Genomic DNA, 27,099 nt, shown 5'->3' on the forward strand with positions numbered 1-27,099 from the left:
TCAGGATGAGGGACAAAACTAAGTCCCAAAACTTACTGCCAGATTCTGGAAAATATATTGAAAGAGTGCTACAAGAGGATGTGGTGCTGGTCCTTCAAGAGTCACTCTCAACTCATCTGTCTATAAAGCCTAGAAAAAAAACATCTCTATGTATTTGACAATACTTCAGAATGTTATTCTTATTAATTGAGGGTCATTTTTTAGGATTTTTTTGCCCAAGCAAAGTCTCTGAGAACCTGACACATTGCACTTCTGGAGACTCAAGGTAGGTTGCAGTTCTGGAAAACGGTGGCGCTGGAGACTAAATGGTTCCTGATGGTTTCATATCTGATTCTTAACATTAATTCTGACTTTTTTTGCAATTAACATGCATCTTTTCTCCTCCACCTGTTTGTTCTGACAATGCAGATGCAACAAGCGTTTTTCTGTCCGGTGGTCATGCCTTAACTTTGCAAATTGCAGTATTGCATTAGTATTGCATCCTTCTCATGGGTATTTAATAGTTTTTGACTTTTCAGTCTGAGGTAAATCTCTTTTTTGGCTCATTTATCTGTAAAAGAAAATGTGCCTAATAATTCTGCACACCTGAAAATAAGGAGTTTTTCATTTCCAGCCTTCATGGACAATTATATATCAATTATAAATAATTAAATACAAAATGAATAGTAGTTATTAAGATTGATGTGGTTTGGAATTATTCAAATGTGCTTGGGAAAAAAATATGACAAGATTATCAACTTGCCTAATAATTCTGCACTCCCTGTATATATATATATATATATATATATACAAAGTGTATTTGCATGGCTGCCAATTTTAACATGTTATATTGGGATAATATTTGAATATATATTTTTAAACTTTTTTTTTTTAGATTTAAATTATTATAACAAATAATGCAATGATTTTATTGCACCAATATTTTATTTTATTTTATTTTATTTTTATTTTATTTTTTGGAAAATTGTGAATGACCCTAGTCTTTACCAGCAAGAAATAATAATAATAATAATAATAAAAGAAATTTATTAAAAATATACATTTAATGAAAGTGTTCCTTCTTTCTGACAAACCTGCAATCACATAAAATATCCTCTGTAAAACCGTTTTAGAATTATATTTATTTCTATAATGTTAAACACTATAAATTATATATTTAAAACTTTTTTTTAAATAATTTTAATTACAGTTATGATATAAAATATGAAAGCATACAAATATATGTATTTTTTTTAGAAAGGGGGTAATAATATTTAGTGGTCCATGGTATCAAAAAAAACTAAAAAGCCCTGCCATAAATCAATTAAATGACAATTCTGGTCTAGCACTAGTAAATGCTCTCAGCTGCTATTAAAATACAGACTATTAAATAAATCTTTATTTTTAGAATTCCCAGCACAATCTGTCCAGACACAAGACGATCCTAAAAGTAGGAATCTTTCTCTTCATCAATAATGCAGCGTTTGATTTTCCACACACGAGAGTCGACGGCTCCGCTCTCATTCTCTCATCTCCTCTCCTTTGCCTTCTTGTCTTTTTTTAGCAACTTCCAGGACAATTTGTCCAGACATAAAACAATCCTAAAAGTAGGAATCTTTCTCTTCATCAATAATGTATTGTTTGATTCTCCACACATGAGCAGAGAGGAGAGGGTTTGCAGGCCGGACGGCTCCTATTGCACTCGCTCCTCTCCGGTGGAATAAAAACAGGTCTAGATCTTCAAAATAGACGCCATTTTCAATGCAACACAATTGAAAAAAACATTACAGGTTATGTGTATTAACAAATGATGACTAAAGTAAGAAACTATTTGAATTTACACTATACTGCTGTCAAATTTCTATTAATGTAACAAAATGAAACAGCCACATATTTGTTTATATCTGTTTTGGCTTGTAAACAGTGTTCAATCTGTGCAGATTTCACTCCTAGTTCAGACCAGACCACTTTTTCACCGGAGGAAGCATTATTATAGATTATAGATTAATATTTTAGTTAAAAATGTCTTAATGATGGATTTGTTTCTTACAAACACACAACTTTTGTCTTCTCAAGATGTTAACTGATGGACTGGAGCGGTGTGGATTGCTTGTGGATTATTGTGATGTTTTTATCAGCTGTTTGGACTCTCATTCTGACGGCACCCATTCACATCCATTGATGAGCAAGTGATGCAATGCTACATTTATCCAAATCTGATGAAGAAACAACTCATCTACATTGCAGACATATGTACTCCCACCATATTTTTGTCATGTTTTCCAATGCAATTCTCACCATATTTATCTGAGAAGCAAAACGACAAATAATAAGAAGCCTTGTATTAATTGAACTAAGTTTATGATTGAAAGGAACAAATAGCTGCCCATAGTTTCAAGAAATCAACACAATTCAAAGGGGAAATCAGTTTTAATACCCCATTGACAGATGTTTACTCTTGTTTTAAATCTAAACTGGATTAAAGCTTGATTGTGTTCATTTTCTTCGAAAACGAGACTTTATATGTTTAATTTGCATCTTGATTTTTGTCTTGTTTTCCAGGACATTCTTAAATCAAGATGCTTTTACTTGAGAAACCAAAATGACTTAAGATAAATAAATAAAAAAAATCTATATTTAATGAGTTTGTTTAAAACAAGAACATATATCTGTCAATAGGACAATAAAAATAAACTTGACGTTTGTTTTTGTTTTTACTGTCATCATCCGTATACGGGACACCCAAGTTTACTTCACCATATTACAAATAAATCCTAAACTAATCATGAAAAGCTATATATTATTGGGAAGGTCTTAGACTCCTAAAAAAGTGTTGTGTTACAAATTATGCAGGAAAAGTAATAGATTAATTCATGACAAGAGTGACTGACTAATCCAAGACTAACCCTAACCTCAAACATCTACATCATATCAGGAGTTCTGACCTTCGTCACCAAAGACTTTCTTTGTTGCCTTTTTCCTTATCATGCTTTAGAATCATAAGAAATTAATATCTCAAAATGCATCCTTGGAAACCATTTTAAAATCAGACATTGCATTATCGTGAAAATTATACATCAAAATGTTTTCGTTCATAAATTATAAAAACTTAACTTTGGATGGTGCATTTTCACGTCTATGTTCACGTTTTTGTTTTGTTTTTTAATTTTGATATTGATATATTATTATTATTATTATTATTATTATTATTATTATTATTATTGTTCATTTCTTTTTCAGAATTGTTCATAAGACTTATATACTTCCTATACTTCTCAAGTAAATAAAAATACTAAGAAAATATTTATTTTATTTATTTATTTATTTTATTATTTTTTTTTTTTTTTGCTGTGTATAAACAAAACTGATGCAAAAGTATAACCCACTATTTTCAAAATGCAACCTAAATGAATGCAACGAAATTTAACCTTATGACTGGTTTTGTGGTCCAGGGTCACATATGTGACCGTGGATCACAAAACTAGTTTTAAGTAGCATGGGTATATTTGTAATAGCCAGAAATACTTTGTATGGCTCAAAATTTTTATTTTTTTATTTTATGCCAAAATCATCAGGATATTAAGTAAAGATCATGTTCCATGAAGATATTTTGTACATTTCCTATCGTAAATATATCAAAATTTTGATTAGTAATATACATTGCTAAGAACTTCATTTGAACAACTTTAAAGGCGACTTTCTCAATGATTTGATTTTTTGCGCCCTCAGATTCAAGAACAATGGAAAGCTTATTTATTCAGCTTTCGGATTATGTATCTCAATTTAAAAAAAAACCTGACTCTTATGACTGTTTTTGTGGTCCAAGGTCACATATAACACATCACATTTATAACACACTGTTCAGTGCATCACTATCTGATCTCCAATTAAAATGTCTTCTCGTCTGCTCCAATTGACCAAATGCACGGAGTGTTCTTTAGAACTTCCACATAATGATAATCAGGTCCTAAACTTCCGCTGAAGCTTTATTATATGTGCTATATATAGGTGGACACTCTTGAGACTCAACTGCCTCTTATCAGAAAATGAGAAAAATAATAATTGCAGCATTGTAAATAATGATAGCGCCATGAACATTCAGTTTCATGTTATTTAACAACATATAATTCAAATGCCGAGCCTGGTAATCCACCTGCATAGTTGTACATTTAAATGCTGACAGCTAAACACTATCATAATACGTTTAGGCTAACATTAGTTAGCTAGCGATACTTCTCTTCAAGGACCTCTTAATCGTATTCTTGATAATCGGTAACTTGCCTTTAAAATCTAATGTAATATTTTAAAGCCTTTATTATTTTTCAACTCTACAGCTGTGCAATAAAATTCACTTCAAAGATTCACTTTTCATTCATAAAGATGACATGCAAACAGTGTTGTTTTCGTCAACGATGACGATGACGAAATCATTTCGTTGACGCCACTTTTTTTCATGACGATAACGAGACGATGACGAGATAAAAATGGCTCGTTGATGACTAAAACATGACGAGACGTGTGTGAGTTTTCGTTGACGAGACGAGAATAGACGAAAATGTTAGTGGGTGGTCCGTCAGACGTTTAAAATGCATGACATTTCTGCTTATTGTGCATGCCAGTTAAAACTTAAAAAGTATCTGCCGCTATGGCAAGCCGTTTTAGCATTAAATACTCTTTGCTATACTAGTATGGCAAGCCGTTTTAGCATTCCATCATTGTTTGTATTTTATGTTGTAAAACATTCCTTCATTATTGTAATTATTGGTGAAAATAGTCGATCCGGAAGCTCACATTGTGTTGAACTATAGATCTGCTATTTTCAGAACTAATAAGTGACACTACCCAACAGCAAAATACTTACTGACCTACATTAATTTGTTAAAAGACTACTTTTTCACCTTTTTTTGACTAAAACTAGACTAAAACCTTTTTGACTTTTCGTCGACTAAAATTGGACTAAAACTATCACATTTAGAAGTGACTAAAATTTGACTAAAACTAAGAAGCATTTTAGTCCAAAAGACTAAGACTAAGACTAAATCTAAGATGGTTGTCAAAAACAACACTGCATGCAAAAACATTTGTTTTCATGGAAAACGTCTTTTTTTAAGATAAAAATGAGATGAAATGACCCATATAACCAGAAGATGGCAGCAGAGGATCAATCATTGGCTGCAGCTGCCATTTCAACTCCCTAGTTTTTTCAAGACGTCTTGCTTTTCGATTTATTATAAAATTACTAGTACAATAAATTGTAGTACTTTTATGGCACTGAAGTGTATAGTATAGAAAGTGTAGAAAGTAATTCTTCTTCTTCTTCTTCTTTCTCTCTCGGCTTACTCCCTTCTAATCAGGGGTCGCCACAGCGGAGTGATCCGCACAGCCGATTTGGCACATGTTTTACGCCGGATGCCCTTCCTGACGCAACCCAGTCCTGAGAGTGCACTAACTAGTGCAACCCCAGTACTGGGACACACCCACTCACTCATTCACTCACTCACACACTCATTCACTACGGCCAATTTAGACTGTCCAATTCACCTATGCATGTCTTTTGGAATTGTGGGGGAAACCGGAGCAACCGGAGGAAACCCACGCAGACACGAGTGTAGAAAAGTCATTAAAATAAATAAATAAATAAATAAGGTCAGACACAAACAGCCTATTAGGGTGAATTATTTAAATACTTAGTTCACTACAAATTAAATAAGTTTAATATTAATGGTATAATAATTAAATAATGCACTCAATATAAATTGATATGAACTTTAAATATTTTATCTAATTTAAGCTTTATCTTAAACTGTAAAAGCTATTAAATAGCCTATATTTAACCAACACAAACGTCTTACTGCTGTAGTTTCGTTACTCCGAATTTAGTCTGAATCATTTAAAGCACAACTCTTTTTTTAACATTGGCTTGTCAGATGTTTCAGTTATTACTGTCAATCATAGCAATGACTCGAGCATATTTAGCTGATTTACTCGCATATTTTTTTAAACTCGCTTTTGTCACTCTTGAAACGGGACGTGGACGTTTGGTCCTCTTAGACAAACAAAACTTTTCTTCAATTGTGAATGGATTATGTAGAGAAAACATGCAAAGTATACTCATATGACGGTACTCTTGACCAGAAATGACTTAACTGGCTTGTCTAAACCAGGAAGTAATACATGCATATGGTCAGTTAAAGTCTATAAGCATGTAAACAAATAAACTGTACACTCTTAAAAGTAAAGGTGTTTTAATGATGCCATTCAGTCAATTTTCCTACCTTTTTATAATCTAAAGAACCCTCTTTCGCCACAAAGAACCTTTTGCGAAACAGAAAAGTGCTTCAGATGTTAAAGGTTCTTTATAGAACCATTTAGACAAAAAGGTTCTTCTATGGCATCGAGAAGCACCTTTATTTTTAAGAGTGTACTGTGTGACTATATGCATGACCACTGATGACCTTTAACCCCGGCCGTACGTAAAGCCCCTGGCCTGCATGTGACATGAAAAAGCAGTGCTGTGTTTGTGCTGATCTATAGTGCGTGAGCAGGTTGTCTGGCTGACATTGAGAGGGTCTCTCTCGGTCTGCATGCATGCTGGGCCGTCTGTTCTGCTGGCATGATGCTGTGCCAACAGGGGGCAGAGGATGAGAGCGCTTCATCTTCTGAACGCAGGACAGCGTGTGTGTGTGTGTGTGTGTGTGTGTGTGTGTGTGTGTGAGAGAGGAGATGCAGGCCGGCGGGAGGGAGACGGATGGTCAAATGTGTTTTCCATTGAGTCATCATAAGCGTGAGGTTTCTGCAGTCCTGCCGTGACTTGGCCTTCACTTCTGTTTCCAAAGTCAGCACTATATGATTCACTTTCTGTCCCGTTTTAGTGTTCAAATCGCTGTGTGTAGTGAGTTGAGCGTATAGTTGCATGTGTGCGTCAGTCTTATTTTAGTAGCATTGAGGTGTAATTACTTTTGTTACTAATTTGAACGTTTTTATTTTTATATTTTGTTTTCATTTTATCACACTTCAAAAAATTCTAAATCAAGAATTTCAAGACAAGTTAAAAAAAAAAGTCTTGTTTTCAGAAAAGAAAAAAAAAGTCAAAATTAAGTGTGCTTTTGCTTGAAACAAGCTAAATAATCTGCCAATGGGGTGAGCAAAAAAATCTTGTTTCAATCAGAAAACAACATTAAAACAAGATTATTTTTCTTACCCCATTGGCAGATTATTTTGCTTGTTTTAAACAAAAACACACTTAATTACGACTTGTTTTTTTATGAAAACAAGACAATCATTATTACTCATCTAGAAAATCCTTCTTGATTTAGGAATTGTTTGATATTTTGGCAGGAAACAAGACAAATTTTAAATTTTTGTAATTTTGGTGTGTTTTTGTCATTTTACTTTTTAGTTTATATAGTTTATTATTTATTTTAGTTGTAGTTATTTTAGTATGTCAAGTTAAACTACCCTAGTGAAAAAAATATATATTGAAATGTGTTTAAATGCATTTATTTCGTTCTAAGTACACTCAAAATACACACATATTATGTACTGTGTAAAAATATCCTGGGATTGTAGTTTTAGTATACTAAACTGATATATTTAAAGTTTGCTAAATTGGAATGCTTAATGCACTTTAATTGTGCGGAAGTAGTGCTGAAGTCCAACTAAACGAGTAAAAATGATCTTGTTTTTAGGGGAAAAAAGTCAAAAATAAGAGCGTTTATGCTTGAAACAAGCTAAATAATCTGCCAGTGGGGTAAGAATATAATCTTGTTTTCTGTTTAAAATATTATATTTTTCTTGTTCTAAGCAAAAACACACTTAATTTTGATTTGTTTTTTCCTGAAAACTAGAAAATAATTTTTACTTGTCTAAAATGTCCTTTTTGATTTTAATTTTTAGATATTTTGGCTGGAAACAAGACTTAAGTAAGAAAAACATTTTTTGCAGTGCATTTTACATTATATTTATTTATCATTAATAGTGAGATATTTTAAGCTTAATATGTGCATTATGCACAAGTAGCACTTCAAATAAAGTTTAATTACAATTTTTATATCAGTAAGTTTTGAGCGAGATGTCAGTAAATATGAAAATGGACTATACTTGAATAAAAAATAAATGCATTTTAAAAGACGTTTAACGTTTATTTTATTTCAAGTAACACAAATGTTTTTTAGGTTTTAGTTTTAGTTAATAATACTTGGTTTCAATCAGTGTTTGAAAAAAAAAATAGAAAAAAGTCCAATAGAATTCAATTAATTAAATAATGATCAAATAATTTTCAGTTATTTAATAGTTTAATTTTCTTAGTTATACTAAGAAAAGTTAGTATATTAAATGCACTGTCATAATCTCAAAACATAAGGGAAAAAACTTGGATATCTTCACCTTCTCAATGCTTATTATTATTTTTAATAACATACACAATGAAATGTTTGCTATTTTCCCCCTTTTCTTTCTTGGGCACAATATTCCTGAACAGCATTTTTGCCTGTGTTATTGCTCCCTTTATTATTATTTGTTTCAGATGGAATTGAACTGGAGTTCATTTTTAGAGCACTGCCTTTTTTTGTGTATTTTTTGGTTAACAGTAATAACCCTGGTGCACATGTGTTTTATTTTAGTATAAAAATAAAATAAAAAACTCACTGTATCTCCATCCTGTCCAGCGGTGCCGTTCATCGGTGGAGTGACATCAACCTCCACACTCGAGCTGTTCGGCAGATTTTTATCTGTAACACAAACAGAAAAGAAATAAGATAAAGGTTGTTTTCCTTTACTTTACTTTTTTTCATTTTAAGTCTTTAGCCGCTGGTTTTTCAGCACCTCACGCTATGAGCGCCACATTTGTAAAATGCAGAAGGTTGATTTACAATGTCTGGAAATTACAACATTGAACTTCCTAAATATTTCTGTTTTCCAAAATTGTTCAAACACTCACATACTGTACCTCTACATATTACTAAGACATTGACACACTCTAGCCAAGGTATATGTCTAAAAAACATGGGATTATCACAGTAGGTTGTGGAGAAATATTGGGAAAAGAGAAAGCGCTGTAGATGGATTTGAAAGGGTTAAAGATGTTCTGTGGTCACATCAAAGAAGCTCCTCTCAACCACCCTGCTTTTGATGCTAATATGCTAATATGGAACTGTTAGCATAATTTCCCACTTGAAATGGAAGTCACACAGTACACTCTTAAAAATAAAGGTGCTTCACGATGCCATAGAAGAACCTTTTTTGTCTAAATAGTTCCATAAAGAACCTTTACCATCTGAGGAACCTTTCTGTTTCACAAAAGGTTCTTTGTGGCAAAAGATTATAAAAAGGTAAGAAAGAGATGGTTCTTTAAAGAACCTTTGACTGAATGGTTCTCTGTGGAACCAAAAAAATGGTTCTTCTATGGCATCGCTGTGAAGAACCTTTTAAAGCATCTTTATTTTTAAGAGTGTAACCTTAAAGAGCTTTTTGTACATGATCAAAATGGAAAACGGTTGGAAAAAGCTGGTTCTTCTTCACTGTGGTGCTGCATTTAATATGCAACGGCAACTTTAACAGAGCTAGACACATCTTTTCTATATATCACTTACCAGCAACTCCATTTGAGTCCTCCACCTGGCATTTCTTTTTGGCAATTTTGTGAAGGATGGATGCCTTCTCACGGAATTTTCCTGAAAAAAATTTGTCCAGAAAGACAGTGAGTGATTATAACAAAACTGTAAGCCTCCTCTAAGAAATATTTTAAAAAGTGGAGCACCTGTTAACCTACTCTACATCCCCTAAAAAATAAATAAGTGTGCTTAATTTTACTTTAGTGTACTTCAAATTTAGTAAGTATTTAATAACTATGCTTGCAGATAATTTCATAATAATCACACAAAAGGCCACTTAAATGACTTTTAATAATAATGTTTTCATAACCGTTTCTGAACACACTTAAGTACTCTTTTAAAAAAATGTAGTTTTTTTTTTTTTTTTTTTTGTCAAGTAACCTTACTTTACATAGCCTATGTTTTAATTTGTTGGTCAGCACATCAAAGTGCTTAGTTATACTTTAACTTCATCATCACCTTTAATGTAATAATGTAATAGATTGCAACTTTGTTACATTGCAATTGTTAAATGTATTTAAATGCATGACATACAAGTGTCATAGAAATTACACTACAGTATATTTTAGTCATAATATAACTTCATGTAAATATTTGTCAGTGCATTCAGCACTAATTTAACCATATTTCAGTAGGGGTTTCAGTAGGACAGTAGAAGTAATTATGAAAGATGTACTTAAGTCCTACTTAAGTGGGTCAGAAATCACTCTAAACTTCAACTAAATTGCATCTGATATAAATTTAAACTGTAATGCATTTTTATTTAATTGCTCTTAACAAGCAGTTAAGTGTCTGAAAACACTGCAATCAGTTCACACTTAAGTATACTATTAAGTATTTTCATTGCATAATAAGTACTCTTTCTGATACACTGTACTTTTGCATCCACAGAGATATACATATACAGATATATATGAACACTATATGTGACCCTGGACCACAAAACCAGTCTTAAGTCGCTGGGGTATGTTTGTAGCAATAGCCAAAAATACACTGTATGGGTCAAAATTGTTGATTTTTCTTTTATGCCAAAAATCATTAGGAAATTAAGAAAAGATCATGTTCCATGAGGATTTTTTGTAAAATTCCTACTAAAAATATATCAAAATATGCATTGTTAAGAACTTAATTTGGACAACTTTAAAGGTGATTTTCTCAGTATTTTGATTTTTTTTTGCACACTCAGATTCCATATTTTCAAATAGATGTCTAACTATCTCGGCCAAATATTGTCCTATCCTAACAAACCATATATCAACAGAAAGCCTATTTATTGAGCTTTCATATGATGCATACATCTCAGTTTTGTAAAATTTAACCTTATGACTGGTTTTGTGGTCCAGGGTCACATATGGAGAATATAGTCATCCCACAAGTGTTATGAACAGTAAGACCCTTCAGCTGTGTCTATATTTACTATTTAGCACAGCCTCTTGTAACTTACTGCTTGAAAAAAGGTCAAAACACCATTTGACCTTTAATGTAACCTTCAAACCCACAGCACAATAAACACAGCTGCTCGCCGCTGGTTAGGAGATTAGAGACAGAGTCTATAACTCAGCATGGTGAGAGCAGTAGCAGACCCATGATGCCAACATCAATACAGTTGCACAACCTTTCAGGATCCATCAATGTGGAAGTAAAATCTCTGGCGATCACACAGACAGCAGCAGAGTGTTCCCGTCTTGTTCTGCGTATGTGTGTGTGTGTGTGTGTGTGTGTGTTAATGAAACCGCATGTGCATGATCTTGTGTTAATGAACATAATGTGTGGCTGGTTGGTTTTACTTCACTAATAGCAAACATCCTGATCAGGGAATGTCTTTGAGCTTCCTGAGGAATCATTGACTCTGATTGTCCCGTCTGGCTCGATTGGTGCCGTGACCCCGATCAACATCCACATGTGTGTTACGTGACCTACATATTGTTAACATGCCTGGAATGGTTTGGGATAGAAATTGACTTTGGAGTTTGAACTAAGTACTGTAGGTTTGTGTGTTGATCGGGTAGTCAGGATAGTCTTCATTTTATCTACATTTGCATATTATGCATTTAATTAAAATACCCTGAAATTGTACTTTTACTAAAGTTTGCTAAATTGGAACAACTTATTTTGTACTTAATGCACTTTAACTGTGTGGAAGTATAGATATACTTAAGTATATTTGATTGTGTTAAAGTCTAACTGTTGCAAGTATACTTTAGGTACACTATACTTCCAAAACATGTATTTATTTATTTTCAAATACAAATGTTTATCACAAAAATTAGTATGTTACCAAACTTTTAAAAAGAGTACTTATTGTGTAACAGTGCTTAAGGGTAAGAGTACTTATATACTTTAAAATATATAGTTAAGTGCAAAATGAATGTAATATTTTCAGAAGCTTTTTTAATTAAATGCCATTAAACCAAAATGTATTATAGTTTAACTTTTTATCAAATGCAGCTTAAGTGCTTTTTGACCCACTTAAGTATTGTTAAAGTTAAATATAGTTGTCATTATGCATTTGCAATTATGTAAAGTTGTAATTTAACTAATTTAAAATACATTTATTTTATGCCAAGTGTACTACAAATACATTTATATATTATTCACTTAAAATACCCAGCAATTGTACTCTTAGTTTACTAAACTGGTCTGCTAAATTGGAACAACTAATTTTGTACTTAATGCACTTTAACTTTGTGGAAGTAGTGCTGAAGTACAGCTAAAGATGTACTTAAGTATATTTGATTGTGTTAAAGTTATACTTTTGGTACACTATGCTTCCAAAACATGTATTTACAGTATTTATTTTCAAATACAAATATTTATCACAAAAATTAGTATGTTACCAAACTTTTAAAAAGAGTACTTATTATGTAACAGTGCTTAAGACTAAGAGTATTTATTATTAATATACTTTAAAAAATATACTGAAGTGCAAACTGAATGTAGTTGTTTTTAAAAAAGCTTTTTGAATCAAATGCAATTAAACCAAAGTGTATTATAGTTCAACTTTTTATTGAATGCAGCTTAAGTGCTTTTTAAACCACTTAAGTATTGTCAAAATTAAATAGTTGAATATAGTTGCCATTAAACATTTGCAATTATGTAAAGTTGTAAAATGCATGATTTATGCTAAGTGTATCACAAACACATTTATATATTATGCTTTTAAAATACCCTGCAATTGTACTTTTAGGCCTGGTTTCGCAGACAGGGCTTAGACTAAGCCAGGATTAGGCCATAGTTCAATTAGGGCATTTAAGTAATATTTATAAACATGCTTAGAAAAACACATTACTGTTGTGCATCTTGAGACAAAACAAAGGCACTGATATAATTTAAGATTAGTCAGTGCAAGTTTCTTTTAGTTGAAACAGCTCAGACTTACATTTTAGTATTAGACTAGGCTTAAGCCTTGTCTGTGAAACCAGGGGTAAGTATACTAAACTGGTCTGCTATATTGGAACAATTAATGTTGTACTTAACACATTTTAATTGCATGGAAGTAGTGCTGAAGTACAGCTAAAGATGTACTTAAGTATATTTGATTGTGTTAAAGTTATACTTTTGGTACACTATGCTTCCAAAACATGTATTTACAGTATTTATTTTCAAATACAAATATTTATCACAAAAATGAGTATGTTACCAAACTTTTAAAAAGAGTACTTATTATGTAACAGTGCTTAAGACTAAGAGTATTTATTATTAATATACTTCAAAAATATATACTGAAGTGCAAACTGAATGTAGTTTTTAAAAAAGCTTTTTGAATCAAATGCAATTAAACCAAAGTGTATTATAGTTCAACTTTTTATTGAATGCAACTTAAGTGCTTTTTAAACCACTTAAGTATTGTCAAAATTAAATAGTTGAATATAGTTGCCATTAAACATTTGCAATTATGTAAAGTTGTAAAATGCATGTTTTTTATGCTAAGTGTATCACAAACACATTTATATATTATGCATTTAAAATACCCTGCAATTGTACTTTTAGGCCTGGTTTCGCAGACAGGGCTTAGACTAAGCCAGGATTAGCCCATTGTTCAATTAGGGCATTTAAGTAATGTTTATAAACATGCTTAGAAAAACACATTACTGTTGTGCATCTTGAGACAAAACAAAGGCACTGATATAATTTAAGATTAGTCAGTGCAAGTTTCTTTCAGTTGAAACAGCTCAGACTTACATTTTAGTCTTAGACTAGGCTTAAGCCTTGTCTGTGAAACCAGGGGTAAGTATACTAAACTGGTCTGCTATATTGGAACAATTAATGTTGTACTTAACACATTTTAATTGCGTGGAAGTAGTGCTGAAGTCCAACTAAAGATATACTTAAGTATATTTGATTGTGTTAAAGTCTAACTGTTGCAAGTATACTTTAGTTACACTTAAAATAATTTGCATCTAAAGATCGATATTATTTAAAACATTAAAACATATGTTAGTGTTAATATTTAGAAATGTGCATTGTGCACAAGTTTACTTAAGTGCAAACTGAATGTAATTTTTCAGAAGCTTTATAAATTAAATGCAATTAAACCAAAGGGTATTATAGTTTAACTTTTTATTAAATGCAACATAAGTGCTTTTTGACCCACCTAAGTATTGTTAAAGTTAAATATACTTAACATCAAACATTTGCAATGATGTAAAGTTGCATTTTAACTCAATACAAAAAAATACATTCATTTTAAATGTAAAATCGAGTAACACACTAAAGTTAAAATCATAATTATAATCAAGTGCTTTAAATGTGCTTTGCTTTATGTTGGTCAACACATCAAAATAAGTGTACATTAAAACATGACATGAAAAATATTAAAACTTACAGTAATTATTTAAAAGTGTACTCAAGTGTGTTAAGAAACAGTGTTTTCTCTTTTAGTTACTTAAGTGACATTTTATTTGATCAATATTATATTATCTGCAAATACAGATTTTTTAATAATATACATACTTAGATTTGAAGTACACTATAAGTGCACATTCAGTACAAATAGGTGTACTTCTTTTTCACAGGTGTTTATTGTAAGTCCGGTGTAGCGTAGGTTATCGTGGGTTACTCTGAATACATGTCGCATTTCTCTAAATAGATTCAGATGAAATATTTACTCATGCACCTTCCCATGCTGAATATTACAACATCAAAGTCTGTTTAATACGGAGAAGGGAACTAAAATTAGAAGCCTGTCACTCCGTGTAACAAACACACACAGATTCGGTTGCCTTAGATGTTATGGATCCTCAAAGAGACTTAAGCAATTCAGCCATAACAGATGTCTAAGAAGTGACATTATTGCATTAGTGAGACATGAGAGAGAGAGAGAGAGACGGGCTGTTATTATTGCATTATGCCTTGCATAACTCTAGTTATAGAATGACTCACTCTCGGTCTCAACACCGTGACGTACGTTTCTTGCCATCTATTTCTGTGTGTGTCTGAATGCAGCCGGCCGTTTTATCTGACTCTCACGGATTGCTGAGCGCTTACAGACGGTGACGAGTAACGCAGCTCTGTTATCGGAAAACTCTGTGTACGTTCGACCCACCGTTCTGCATTTTAAAGGCGATTAAAAGCATCCAGATTTTTGCCAAGTGTGGACGTATTCATTGGAACAGGATGTTCGGGAAGGAAATTTAACAAAAGTCATGAAACGTGACTTGCAACTTCCTCATCAGTGTCAGGACTTTATGTAGCAAGTATGCAAATATCAGTGTACTAGTAGTATACTTTTAAGTGTACTATTTCAATACTCCTTGGGACTAATTTGATTTTAAGTACACTGCAAAAAATGCTTTTCTTACTTAGAATTTTTGTCTTGTTTCCAGCCAAAATATCTAAAAATTCTTGAATCAGGAAGGATTTTCTAGACAAGTAAAAATTATTGTCTTGTTTTTAGTAAAAACAAGTCAAAATTAAGTGAGTTTTTGCTTAAAACAAGCAAAATAATCTGCCACTGGGGTAAGAAAATAAAATCTTATTTCAAGCAGACAACTAGATTATTTTTCTTACCCCATTGGCAGATTATTTTGCTTGTTTTAAGCAAAAACTCACTTAATTTTGACTTGTTTTTACTAAAAACAAGACAATAACTTTTTCTTGTCTAGAAAATCCTTCCTGATTCAAGAATTTTTTTGATATTTTGGCTGGAAACAAGACAAAAAATCTAAGTAAGAAAAGCATTTTTTGCAGTGATACTTTAAGTACACTGTAAAAAGTGAACAGTTGGATCAACTTAAAACAATTACTTCAATTGGTAACACCTAAAAAAATTAAGTTGATTGAACTAAGATTATCTAATTGTGATTGACCACACTTAAATAATCTTAGTTCAATCAACTGAAATTTTTTAGGTGTTACCAATTGAAGTAATTGTTTTAAGTTGATCCAACTGTTCACTTTTTACAGTGTATAACAGTAGTAAACTTTGAATACACAACTAGTTTACATCTATGTTTTCAGTTTGTACTGAAAGTAGACTAGAATAGAACTTTTAGGTATTCTGATAGTTTACAAATTAAATTGTTTTTAATGTATTTTTTGTACACTTTGAAGTATAGTTTCAGTAAACTACTAGTTTAGTAGATTTATACTGCAAGTATACTCATAAGTTTTCTTTAAGTGAACTTTAGACCAAATACTAATATGTTCCTATTAATTATTTTTAAGTATTAATTTGTATATATTTTGTTATATGAATCTCTGAACATACAAATCATCAAAAGAAAGAACAGGGTATCTGCTTGTAAACAAAAATATTGTATTCTAGCTTCATGCATTCGTTTTTTATAAACACTTGAATGTGTGTATGTTTCATAAATTAACATTTTGAGAAAAAAAAAAAAGCTAAAAAAAACGACTATTAATGCTAATCAAAACGTAAATGGGGTTGATCATTATTACCTCCTCATGGGTCGACATTTTATTCCATAACAACAGTTTTACATATCTATGGTTTTGATGCTGTTAGATTACATGTGGAAGCATCTGTTGTTTCGGTTTCTTCTTCACTTGTGTTTTGGAAATTCTGTTCAGAAGAAGCTTATATGATAACTATGAAAACTCTCAGAGCAAAAGTATAGCTCAAATATATTTAGTCTTTTTCTAAGTATAAGTCAAGTATACTTAATGTAATTTTAAGTATAATTCTGAGAAGTGTATATAAAACACATTTGTAGTAAACTGAAAGTATAGTTTCCTATTTTTAGTTTAAAAGAAGTATACTAATAGCACACTTGAATAAACTTCTTTTTCGTAAGGTTAGTGCCGAATGAATGATGAATATTTTTATCAATTTTCCTGAAAAAGAAAGACTGAAAATCTGCTAAAGGACATTTGTGTTATTGAAAAGCCAGAAAATGTGCTTAACGCGTCTTTTTGCTGTCAAATCTTTACTGATTTTTATCAAGTAGCATTTATTTGTTCATCCCTCAATCGCCATTGCATTGCATCATATTTTTGGAGCATTTCAATCTCATCTAAGACATATTATTAGAGAGAGTGACCACTGATATTTATTTCATTTAATGTCAGTATCTCTTATTCTGTTATAAAGATCTCGTAACATAACTTGCATCATATAAATATCAGCATCTGCATCAAATTGCATATTTTTGCATATCTTTGAATACTATTTTTTTTCTCCATATTCTCACTATATGTGACCACAAAACCAGTCATAAGGTTTTTTTTTGTTTTGTTTTTTTTTTTAACATAAAATAAATAAGCTTTCCATTGATGTATGGTTTGTAAGGATAACAATATTTAGCCAAGATACAACTGTTTGAAAATCTGAGGATGCAAAATAAATAACTAAATCAATTAAAATATTGAGGAAAGTTTAATATCGCCTTTAAAGTTGTCCAAATTAAGTTCTTAGCAATGCATACTACTAATCAAAAACTAAGTTTTGATATATTTACGGTAGAAAATTTACAAAATGTCTTCATGGAACATGATCTTTACTTATAAAATAAAATTTTGACCCATCCAATGTATTTTTGGCTATTGCTACAAATATACCAGTGCTGGTTTTGTGATGCAGGGTCGCACATTATCACATAACATAATACTCAAAAAAAAAAAAAAAAAATGCAAACTGTTCTTATATTTTGTCAGGTTCAATAAACTCTTCAATAAAAAAATGCTTATTTATTATGTCAGGCCATACAGGGATAATACGGTTCTAAATGTTTTCCATGCATTTATATAAAAATAACAATAAAAACACTCAAACAAAACTTTCAAAGAACAACCAAAAACAGAAAAATAAATGGATGGGATGAAAGAAAAACAACCGTGAAAATTCAAAATGATGCTAAATTAAAGATGAAAACCACGATTTGCACTTATGTGAGTGAAATCTCGGCAAGAGGGTCATGAAACTAAAAACGGAGAAGAAAACTCTCTCTCTCTCTCTCACGCATGAACAAACGGCATCATGGTTAGAGAGGTGAAGCAGACAGGGAGAAAAATGAGGGTTGACAGAAAGAGTCTTACCTTCTTCAGTCATTGACTGATAATATTTTAGCTTGCCATAAGTCCCCAGCTCTACAATATCACACACAGAGACAAGGGTAAGGAAACACACGCTGGCACATGTACACCAGCACAAACACACAGACACACAGCGACAGTGAGAAATGAGAACGTGATGTGGACAAAAATATCTCTCTAGGCCGATCTCACAGGCATAAGTGCAAAAAATTAACAAAAAGGAGGAGAAAATAAAAACAGGCCTTATAGTGAAGTGAACACTGCGAGTGACATGTTCATTTGATCAGAAACACAATAATAATTTTGAAATATTATTATAATTTAAAATAAGTGTTTTCTATGTTAATATCTGCTAACCTGTAATTTATTCTTGAGATCAAATCTGAATTTTCAGCATCATTATTTGTCTTTAGTGATCTTTCAGAAATCATTCTAATATAGCGATTTGCTGCTCAAGAAACATTTCTGATTATTATCAATGTTGAAAACAGTTGTGCTGTGCAATATTTTTGCACTGCAAAAAATGCTTTTCTAGCTTTGATTGTTTGTCTTGTTTCCAGCCAAAATATCTAAAAATTCTTCAATCAAGAAGGATTTTATAGACGAAAAAAGATTCAGAAAAAACAAGTCAAAATTAAGTGAGTTTTTGATTAGAACAAGCAAAATAATCTGCCAGTGGGGTAAGCAAAAAATAATATTTCAAACAGAAAAATGCTTTTCTTACTTAGACGATTTGTCTTGTTTCCAGCCAAAATATCTAAAACTTCTTAAATCAAGAAGGATTTTTAAGGTGAGTACAAATTATTGTCTTATTTTCCAAAAAAACAAGTCAAAATTAAGTGTTTTTGCTTGAAACAAGCAAAATAATCCGCCAATGGGTTAAGAAAAATAATCTTGTTTTCTGTTTGAAATATGATTTATTTTTAATTTTTTTGTTTACCCCACTGGCAGATTATTTTGCCTATTTTAAGCAAAAACTATTAAAATAATTTTTACTCGTCTATAAAATCCTTCTTGATTTAAACATTTTTAGATATTTTGGCTGGAAACAAGACAAAAAAAATCGAAGAAAAGCATTTTTGCAGTGAAATAGAACGTTCGAAAGAACAGCATTTATTTTAAAAAAAAACAGAAATCTTTTGTACTTGTGTTTAATTTAATGCATTCTTGATCAATTAAAATTATATTTTCTTAAAATAAATAATAGTGATTATAATATTTCTGATAGAACCGTCTCTAAACGTAAAAAGAAATCACATAAAACAAATTCATTCTTCCTCTGCAAGTGGCCAAAATAACCTGCAAACTAGATCAGATGTACAAAGAGCCTAATAGCAGACAGTCAATTTTCACAGCAGACAGATTTTACTTTGATTTTACTGATGTTGAAGTCTAGTCTCAATCTGACTGCTGATTGGCCGGTGGTTAGAGGTCACTCTGTCATGACCTTTAGCTTCAACACAGCAGTCACGAAGCTGTGTATATATGGTGTTAGGGATCTCCAAAAACACTAATGAAACAGGGCCACGTTTGAGTAAATTAAATTGATGAAAGTCCCAGATGCATTGCAAAACACTTACTTCAATTATGGCTTATATATTATACATGACTGATCTGAAAGGGACTTTAATATTTAATTGCAGACATCGCATACAAAATGAATTTTAGATTCATGGATATAATATACAGTGGAGTGCAAAGATTTGAAAAGACTGAAAACGTGTTTTAACAGTTTTATCACTGCAGAAAATGCTTTTCTTACTTAGGGTTTTTTGTGTCTTGTTTCCAGTCAGAATATCTAAAAATTCTTAAATCAAGAAGGATTTTCTAGATGAGTAAAATTGATTGTCTTGTTTTCAGAAAAAAAAGCAAGCAAGCAAAATAATCTGCCAATGGAATGAAATGCAGCATTTATTTGAAACAGAAATCTTTTGTACTTTTGTTTAATTTAATGCATTCTTGATCAATTAAAATTATATTTTAAATAAAAAATGGTGCACCTAAACTTGGTAACTTTTTTGAGGTATTATTCATTTCTGATAGAACCATCTCTAAATGTAAAAAGAAATCACACACTCTTTCTAATGCTGTAAGTTGCCAGAATGACCTGCAAACTAGATCAAATGTACAAAAAATGCATTTCTTACTTTTGTCTTGTTTCCAGTCAAAATATCTAAAAATTCTTAAATCAAGAAGGATTTTCTAGACGAGTAAAAATTATTGTCTTGTTTTCAGAAAAAAAAAAAAAAAGTCAAAATTAAGTGAGTTTTGCTCGTAACAAACTAAATAATATTCCAATGGGGTAAGAAAAATAATATATATATTTTTTTTTTGATATTTTGGCTCGAAACAAAGACGAAAAATCCAAGTAAGAATAGCTTTTATGCAGAGTTTGTATTTATGTCAAGTTTTAAATTAGATTTTAAATTAGATTTGATTGTCTTATTTGTAAGCTCTTCTATGCTGTATAACTCTTAAAAATAATAGGCGCTTCACGATGCCATAGAAGAACCTGGTTCCATAAAGAACCTTTAACATCTGAAGAACATTTCTGTTTTTTGTGGTGCAAGAAGGATCTTCAGATTATAAAAAGGTAAGAAAGAGATGGTTCTTTAAAGAACCTTTGACTGGATGGTTCTTTGTGAAACCAAAAATGGTTCTTCTATGGCATCGCTTTAAAGATCAGCTTAATTTTGAAGAGTGTAGACAATATAAACCTGTTCTTGTCCAGCAGCGACTTTGCAGAATGACCTCTGCAGCTGCTGACCGCTCATCCCAGCGGCACAAAGCTTTTAACATCGATTCAGCCGGGAAAGGGTGTGTGACTGCATGCATGTGTGTCACGTTACGTAATAAAGGTCGCATGGAAGACCCGATCAGGCGGTTATTGGCGTGTGTGAGTGTCTGCGCATGCTCGTACGCGATCAGCTGGAAGAGGGATCACAGCGTCTTTATGAATGTGTGCGTGTGGATTTGAGAGAGCAGACGGATCGCTCCAAAAATAGAGGAATTGTTGGTCCGGCGTGGGGGTCGAGCTCAATAATCAATACAAACTGAGAGGTCAGATGCACACACACACACACACACACACACACACACATTACATTTGTCATGTCTGAGAAGCGTGAAGGGAAATCTTGTGCAGTGTGTGCAGCGATGGTAACGTGTGCATCTGGAAAACTATTTATTATGTGCTCAATATCAATTAATGAACTTATGCAATTCATCAATTCATCTGGGGAGAGTGTTTTGCTCCGGGACTCTATGTGTCGACATATAGACTGTACGAGCTAGTCGTCACAATAAGCCACTAAAACACAATCATTATGTGTTGTTGCATTTATGTAACTGGTGGAGTTTCCAAGAGTTTGACGTGATGCTGTGAGAGAAACCCAGTAATGTGCACTTTTTGTAACTAATAAGTAACAAAAATAAATAGATAAATCAAATGGAAAAATAAATATTAAATAGATATGCACTAAACACATACATAAAACTGCATACATTTAAATATTATTTTAAAGATCTTGAAAAAAAATGTGTATATTATCTTTATATCATTTTTATAGATTTAGTAAATAAATGTATAATACATAATCGTTAAATCTATCTATCTATCTATGTATATATATATATATATATATATATATATATATATATATATATATATGTGACCCTGGACCACAAAACCAGTCATAAGGTTAAATTTGACAAAACTGAGATTTATACATCATATGAAAGCTCAATAAATAAGCTTTCTATTGATGTATGGTTTGTTAGGATAGGACAATATTTGGCCGAGATACATCTATTTGAAATCAGAAATCTGAGGATGCAAAAAAATAAAAAAGACTGAGAAAATCACCTTTAAAGTTGTCCAAATTAGGTTCTTAACAATGCATATTACAAATCAAAGATTACATTTTGATATATTTACAGTAGGAATTTTACAAAAAATCTTCATGGAACATGAACTTTACTTAATTTCTTAATGATTTTTGGCATAAAACAAAAAGCAAAAATTTTGACCCATACAATGTATTTTTGGCTATTGCTACAAATATACCCCAGCAACTTAAGACTGGTTTTGTGGTCCAGGGTCACATATATATATATATCTACTGGAGGTTTGGTTCTCACTTCTCACTTTACACATAGTGTGACACATTAAATAGAATTAAAGAAATATATATTAATAATAATAATAATAATAATAATAATAATAATAATAATAATAATAATAATATCATTGGACTTTATTATTATTATATTATTTTAAATAAAATAATACAAAAAATATTAGTGTGGTAATGCTATTATGTTTTAAAATAAAAAGGGAGTATTAAATATAATGCTATTATTTTATAGCAAACCTAAAAATAAAAATTGTAATATTTACTTTTTTTGGTGAATTTTCATTTTTTCAAACCTTAATTAGCAAGCTTGTATTTTGGTGGGTTGCCAAATTTTCAGTCCGAATAGAAATCTTATGCAGTATTACAGTTTGTCAATCTAAAATGGTAATTGTGCATTAACAGCTGCAACCATGTCATTATGCAAGTGCACGCTCTGAACTTATTTACACAGCGCATTTTCTTGTTTTGTCTCATGTTTATGTACATTAAATGCTGTATATCAGAGCGCTGCCTTTGTACTTTTGACTGAATCGCCTAGCAACTTTTATGATGGCTGTTGTTGTTGTCTGTTAAATATTACTATTCAATAAATAATATTTTATATAAACAATAGTATGTAGTATTGAGAAATGGTGCATGTGTTCGTGATGGAGATTTTAGCTACATGTTCTGCCATTAGATGGTGAACTGTTTTTATGACTCAGCAGAAAAAAACTTTTACACTGAAAAGTTGATGCTATAAATGGAAGTTATTTTTAGTTTCAACAACAGCTTAAAGCAGCGAACAAATGCACTGAGCAGCAAAATCACCATTAACAGATGAAAGGATATTAATGTTACGACAAAGATAACGCTTTCCTCAGCAGATATTCAAACTAACATTTATTGTGAATACGAGACTGATCTGAAGAATGAATGCTGTATCAGATGCAGGTAATCACACTCGCCCAGTCCATCTCTCTCTCATAATACTCTACAGAATACAGTGAGCTTTTAATGCAGTAATACAATAAGCTTTTAATGAAGCAACTCAATGTTACTTCATTACTAGTTCTAAAGTGACGTTTTTCGAATTAATAAAGGAGGCTTGGTCTCAGCTGTTAAATGGTCTACTTTAGATTTAAATCTGAGGTGGAAAGAAGTAGTTCTGGACAAAAGAGGGCTTTTAAAGACACCCTGTTGTTATTTTGTTTATATATAGTATTTACACACTCGTGTCGTCAAACTGTTGTATAAACGCAATATCACACTCGTAGACGTGAGATACGGCTGTATATCGGCACGCTGTGATTATCGTTTACTTGTGTGAAAGCTTGCTGTGAATTTTCATGATTTTCAAATACTGTGACTATAAAGTCTGAAGATATTAAAATATTATAACCATTGCAATCCTGTTTTCAAACTCGCTGTGGAACAATATGTATTTTGAAAAGCGGCATGCAAACAAATAAATAACAACAACAAAAATAATAATAAAATGTTTCAGCCATTCGGCCCAATTTTTTGTTTCTGCCTTTGAGAATTACAAAGAAACTTACTTACATAACTTAGGTAATATAATTGTAATGTATAAGAATGTCTGTAACTGTAATCTAATTTAATTAAAAAAAATATATATATATATATAAAAATAATAACATGAAATCAATCAGCCATTTTTTGTTTGTCTACAAAAATGCATATATCAATAAAGGTTTTTGTAAGAGATAAACCATTAAAGTCATTATTTACACACATGTGAATGAGCAACACAAGATATCAGGGTTATGGCACACATGAAATGGAGCTTTAGCCAGGAAAAACACACAATGAAAAATGACAAACACACATGGAAACTTGAAAGAAACACACGGCATCCAGTGTCTCTGAATACTGTGAATAAACAGATAGAGATACAGACAGCGGGACGAGCGGATGGTGACGCGGCTTCAGCTGGGACTGTGATGACAACGAGATTTAGAGAATAACTCACCAGAGTCAGCGAATTCTGAGGAAACAACAGACAGAGAGAAACAGAGAGAGACAGACAGAGAGAGAAAGAGATGAAAACGAGTCTAAGCAGGAAAAATAAACACTATTAAGCTCTACAGCAAAGCCATGTTGTGAATATAAAGATGAGATGTGCTACTCTTCAAATAGCCATTAAATGTGCAGGTCAAATCGAATGTTTTGTTTGGTCATTTTTAAGTTAATTTTAGAGCTGAAAGCTTTTAGATAAAGTTCGATGAAATACACACAGATTGATAAAGCATTTTTAAAAAGATTTTTAGTTTTGTTTTGTTTTGTTTTTTTTGCACATAAGAATTTGCATGCATCTTTGGTTAAATTATCAATTTGGCTGATTTAGTGAATGCATAAACAGATGAGATGTGCTACTCTTCAAATATCCATTAAATATGCAGATCAAACCGAATGTTTTATTTGGTAATTTTTAAGTTAATTTTAGAGCTGAAAGCTTTTAGATAAAGTTCGATAAAATACACACAGATCGATAAAGCATTTTAAAAATGTTTTTTTTTTTTTTTTGCACAATAGAATTTGCATGCATCTTTGGTTAAATTATCAATTTGGCTGATTTAGTGAATGCATAAACAGATGAGATGTGCTCTTCAAATATCCATTAAATGTGCACGTCAAACCGAATGTTTTGAAGTTAATTTTAGAGCTGAAATCTTTTAGATCAACTTATATCAACTGATACAGCATTTAAATTTTTTTTTTATTTTTTGGTTTTGTTTTGCACAGTAAAAATTGCATGCATCTTTTGTTAAATGATCAATTTGGCTGATTTAGTGAATGCATAAACAGATGAGATGTGCTCTTCAAATATCCATTAAATATGCAGATCAAACCGAATGTTTTTAAGTTAATTTTAGAGCTGAAACTTTTAGATAAAGTTCGATAAAATACACACAGATCGATAAAGCATTTTAAAAATGAGTTTTAGTTTTGTTTTTTGTTTTGTTTTTTTTTGCACAGAAGAATTTGCATGCATCTTTGGTTAAATTATCAATTTGGCTGATTTAGTCAATGCATAAACAGATGAGATGTGCTACTCTTCAAATATCCATTAAATATGCAGATCAAACCGAATGTTTTATTTGGTAATTTTTAAGTTAATTTTAGAGCTGAAAGCTTTTAGATAAAGTTCGATAAAATACACACAGATCGATAAAGCATTTTAAAAATTATTATTATTTATTTATTTTTTTTGCACAATAGAATTTGCATGCATCTTTGGTTAAATTATCAATTTGGCTGATTTAGTGAATGCATAAACAGATGAGATGTGCTCTTCAAATATCCATTAAATGTGCAGGTCAAACCGAATGTTTTTAAGTTAATTTTAGAGCTGAAATCTTTTAGATCAACTTATATCAACTGATACAGCATTTAATTTTTTTTTTTTTTTTTTTGGTTTTGTTTTGCACAGTAAAAATTGCATGCATCTTTTGTTAAATGATCCATTTGGCTGATTTAGTGAATGCATAAACAGTAGCAGAAGTGTGATTTACGGCGTAACCCCCGTGTGAGCGTGTGATCAACGTGTGAGGCGATACTGGTGTGATTTTCACGGGTTGATCAGTCTCTTTCTGGGGTACCGTCACACTTTCCCAGGTTAACCGGCTTCACAATGTCATGACAACTGAGAATTTAATTTAACACATAAGGTTTGTGAGGTTTTTTAATCACAATGAATTTTGTAATGTAAAAGAGTATTATTATTATTTTTTTTAAAGCAAGCTTAAATAAACAGTTAGCTTAATACTGCTGCGACTTTGTGGATGCGTCAGAGCATGAAGGGTTATTCAATTACATAAAACTTGTGTTACAACAAATTATATTAAATTGAATATAAAAAAAATATATGATATAAAAGATAAAATATTTTTTGATAAATTCAATAAATAACTAAAAATACGCTACCAGTCAAAAGTTTTTGAACAGTAAGATTTTTAATGTTTTTTTAAAGACAACTTTTCTGCTCACCAGGCCTGCATTTATTTGATCCAAAATACAGTAAAAGCAGTGATATTGTGAAATATTTAAAATGACTGTTTTCTATTTGAATATATTTTAAAATGTAATTTATTCCTGTGATCAAAGCTGCATTTTCAGTCTTCAGTGTTACATGACCTTTCAGAAATCATTCTAATATGCTTATTTGCTGTTCAAGAAACATATTATTATTATTATTATTATTATTATTATTATCATCATCATCCATCAATTTAAAACAGTTTAGTTTTTTTTTTCAGGATTCTTTGATGAATAGAAAGATCAGCATTATCTAAAACAAAAAGCTTTTGTAACATTATACACTATACCATTCAAAGGCTTGGAGTCAAAAATAGAATTATTTTTATAATTATTATAGAAATTTATTTAGCAAGGATTCTTTAAATGTATCAAAAGTGATGATAAACACATTTACAATGTTACAAAAGATTTCTATTTTAGATAAATACTGTTCTTCTGAACTTTCTATTCATCAAGGAAACCTGAAAAATTTAACTCAGCACCAAATCAGAATTTATGAATGATTTCTGAAAGAACATGTGACTGGAGTAATGATGCCAAAAATGTAGCTTTGAAATCAGGAATATAAATTTAAAAATATATTCAAAAAGAAAACTGTTATTTTAAATTATAAAAATATTTCAGAACTTTACTGTTGATGCTGTACTTTGAATAAAAAAAAAAATGCAGGCTTGGTGAGCAGAAGAGACTTCTTTAAAAAATCTTACTGTTCAAAACTTTTGACTGGTAGTGTAACTAAAAAAAAAAGAGTAAAAATAAATGTATGATTAATTAATGAATTAAAATATTCTAGAAACAAAAACTAATAAAAATACACAACAAAATAAAGTTAAACTAAA

General features: G+C 31.1%; 1 protein-coding gene across 3 annotated transcripts in view; it reads right to left on the reverse strand.

The window, feature by feature from the left end:
• Positions 1-27,099, reverse strand: part of LOC141330819 (sodium/potassium/calcium exchanger 2) — a 73,681-nt gene that overhangs the window by 16,632 nt on the left and 29,950 nt on the right. For 2 of the 3 annotated variants that reach the window (XM_073835580.1, XM_073835579.1), the window contains 4 exons: positions 24,192-24,206; positions 18,087-18,137; positions 9,570-9,650; positions 8,626-8,708 (listed from right to left, as the gene is read on the reverse strand). In XM_073835580.1, the coding sequence (XP_073691681.1) occupies positions 8,626-8,708; positions 9,570-9,650; positions 18,087-18,137; positions 24,192-24,206 (230 nt within the window). The remainder of the gene's footprint in view (positions 1-8,625; positions 8,709-9,569; positions 9,651-18,086; positions 18,138-24,191; positions 24,207-27,099) is intronic. The other variant, XM_073835581.1, reaches the window with a different exon arrangement.

Source organism: Garra rufa, chromosome 3, assembly GCF_049309525.1.
Source record: "Garra rufa chromosome 3, GarRuf1.0, whole genome shotgun sequence".
Lineage (NCBI taxonomy): Eukaryota > Metazoa > Chordata > Actinopteri > Cypriniformes > Cyprinidae > Garra > Garra rufa.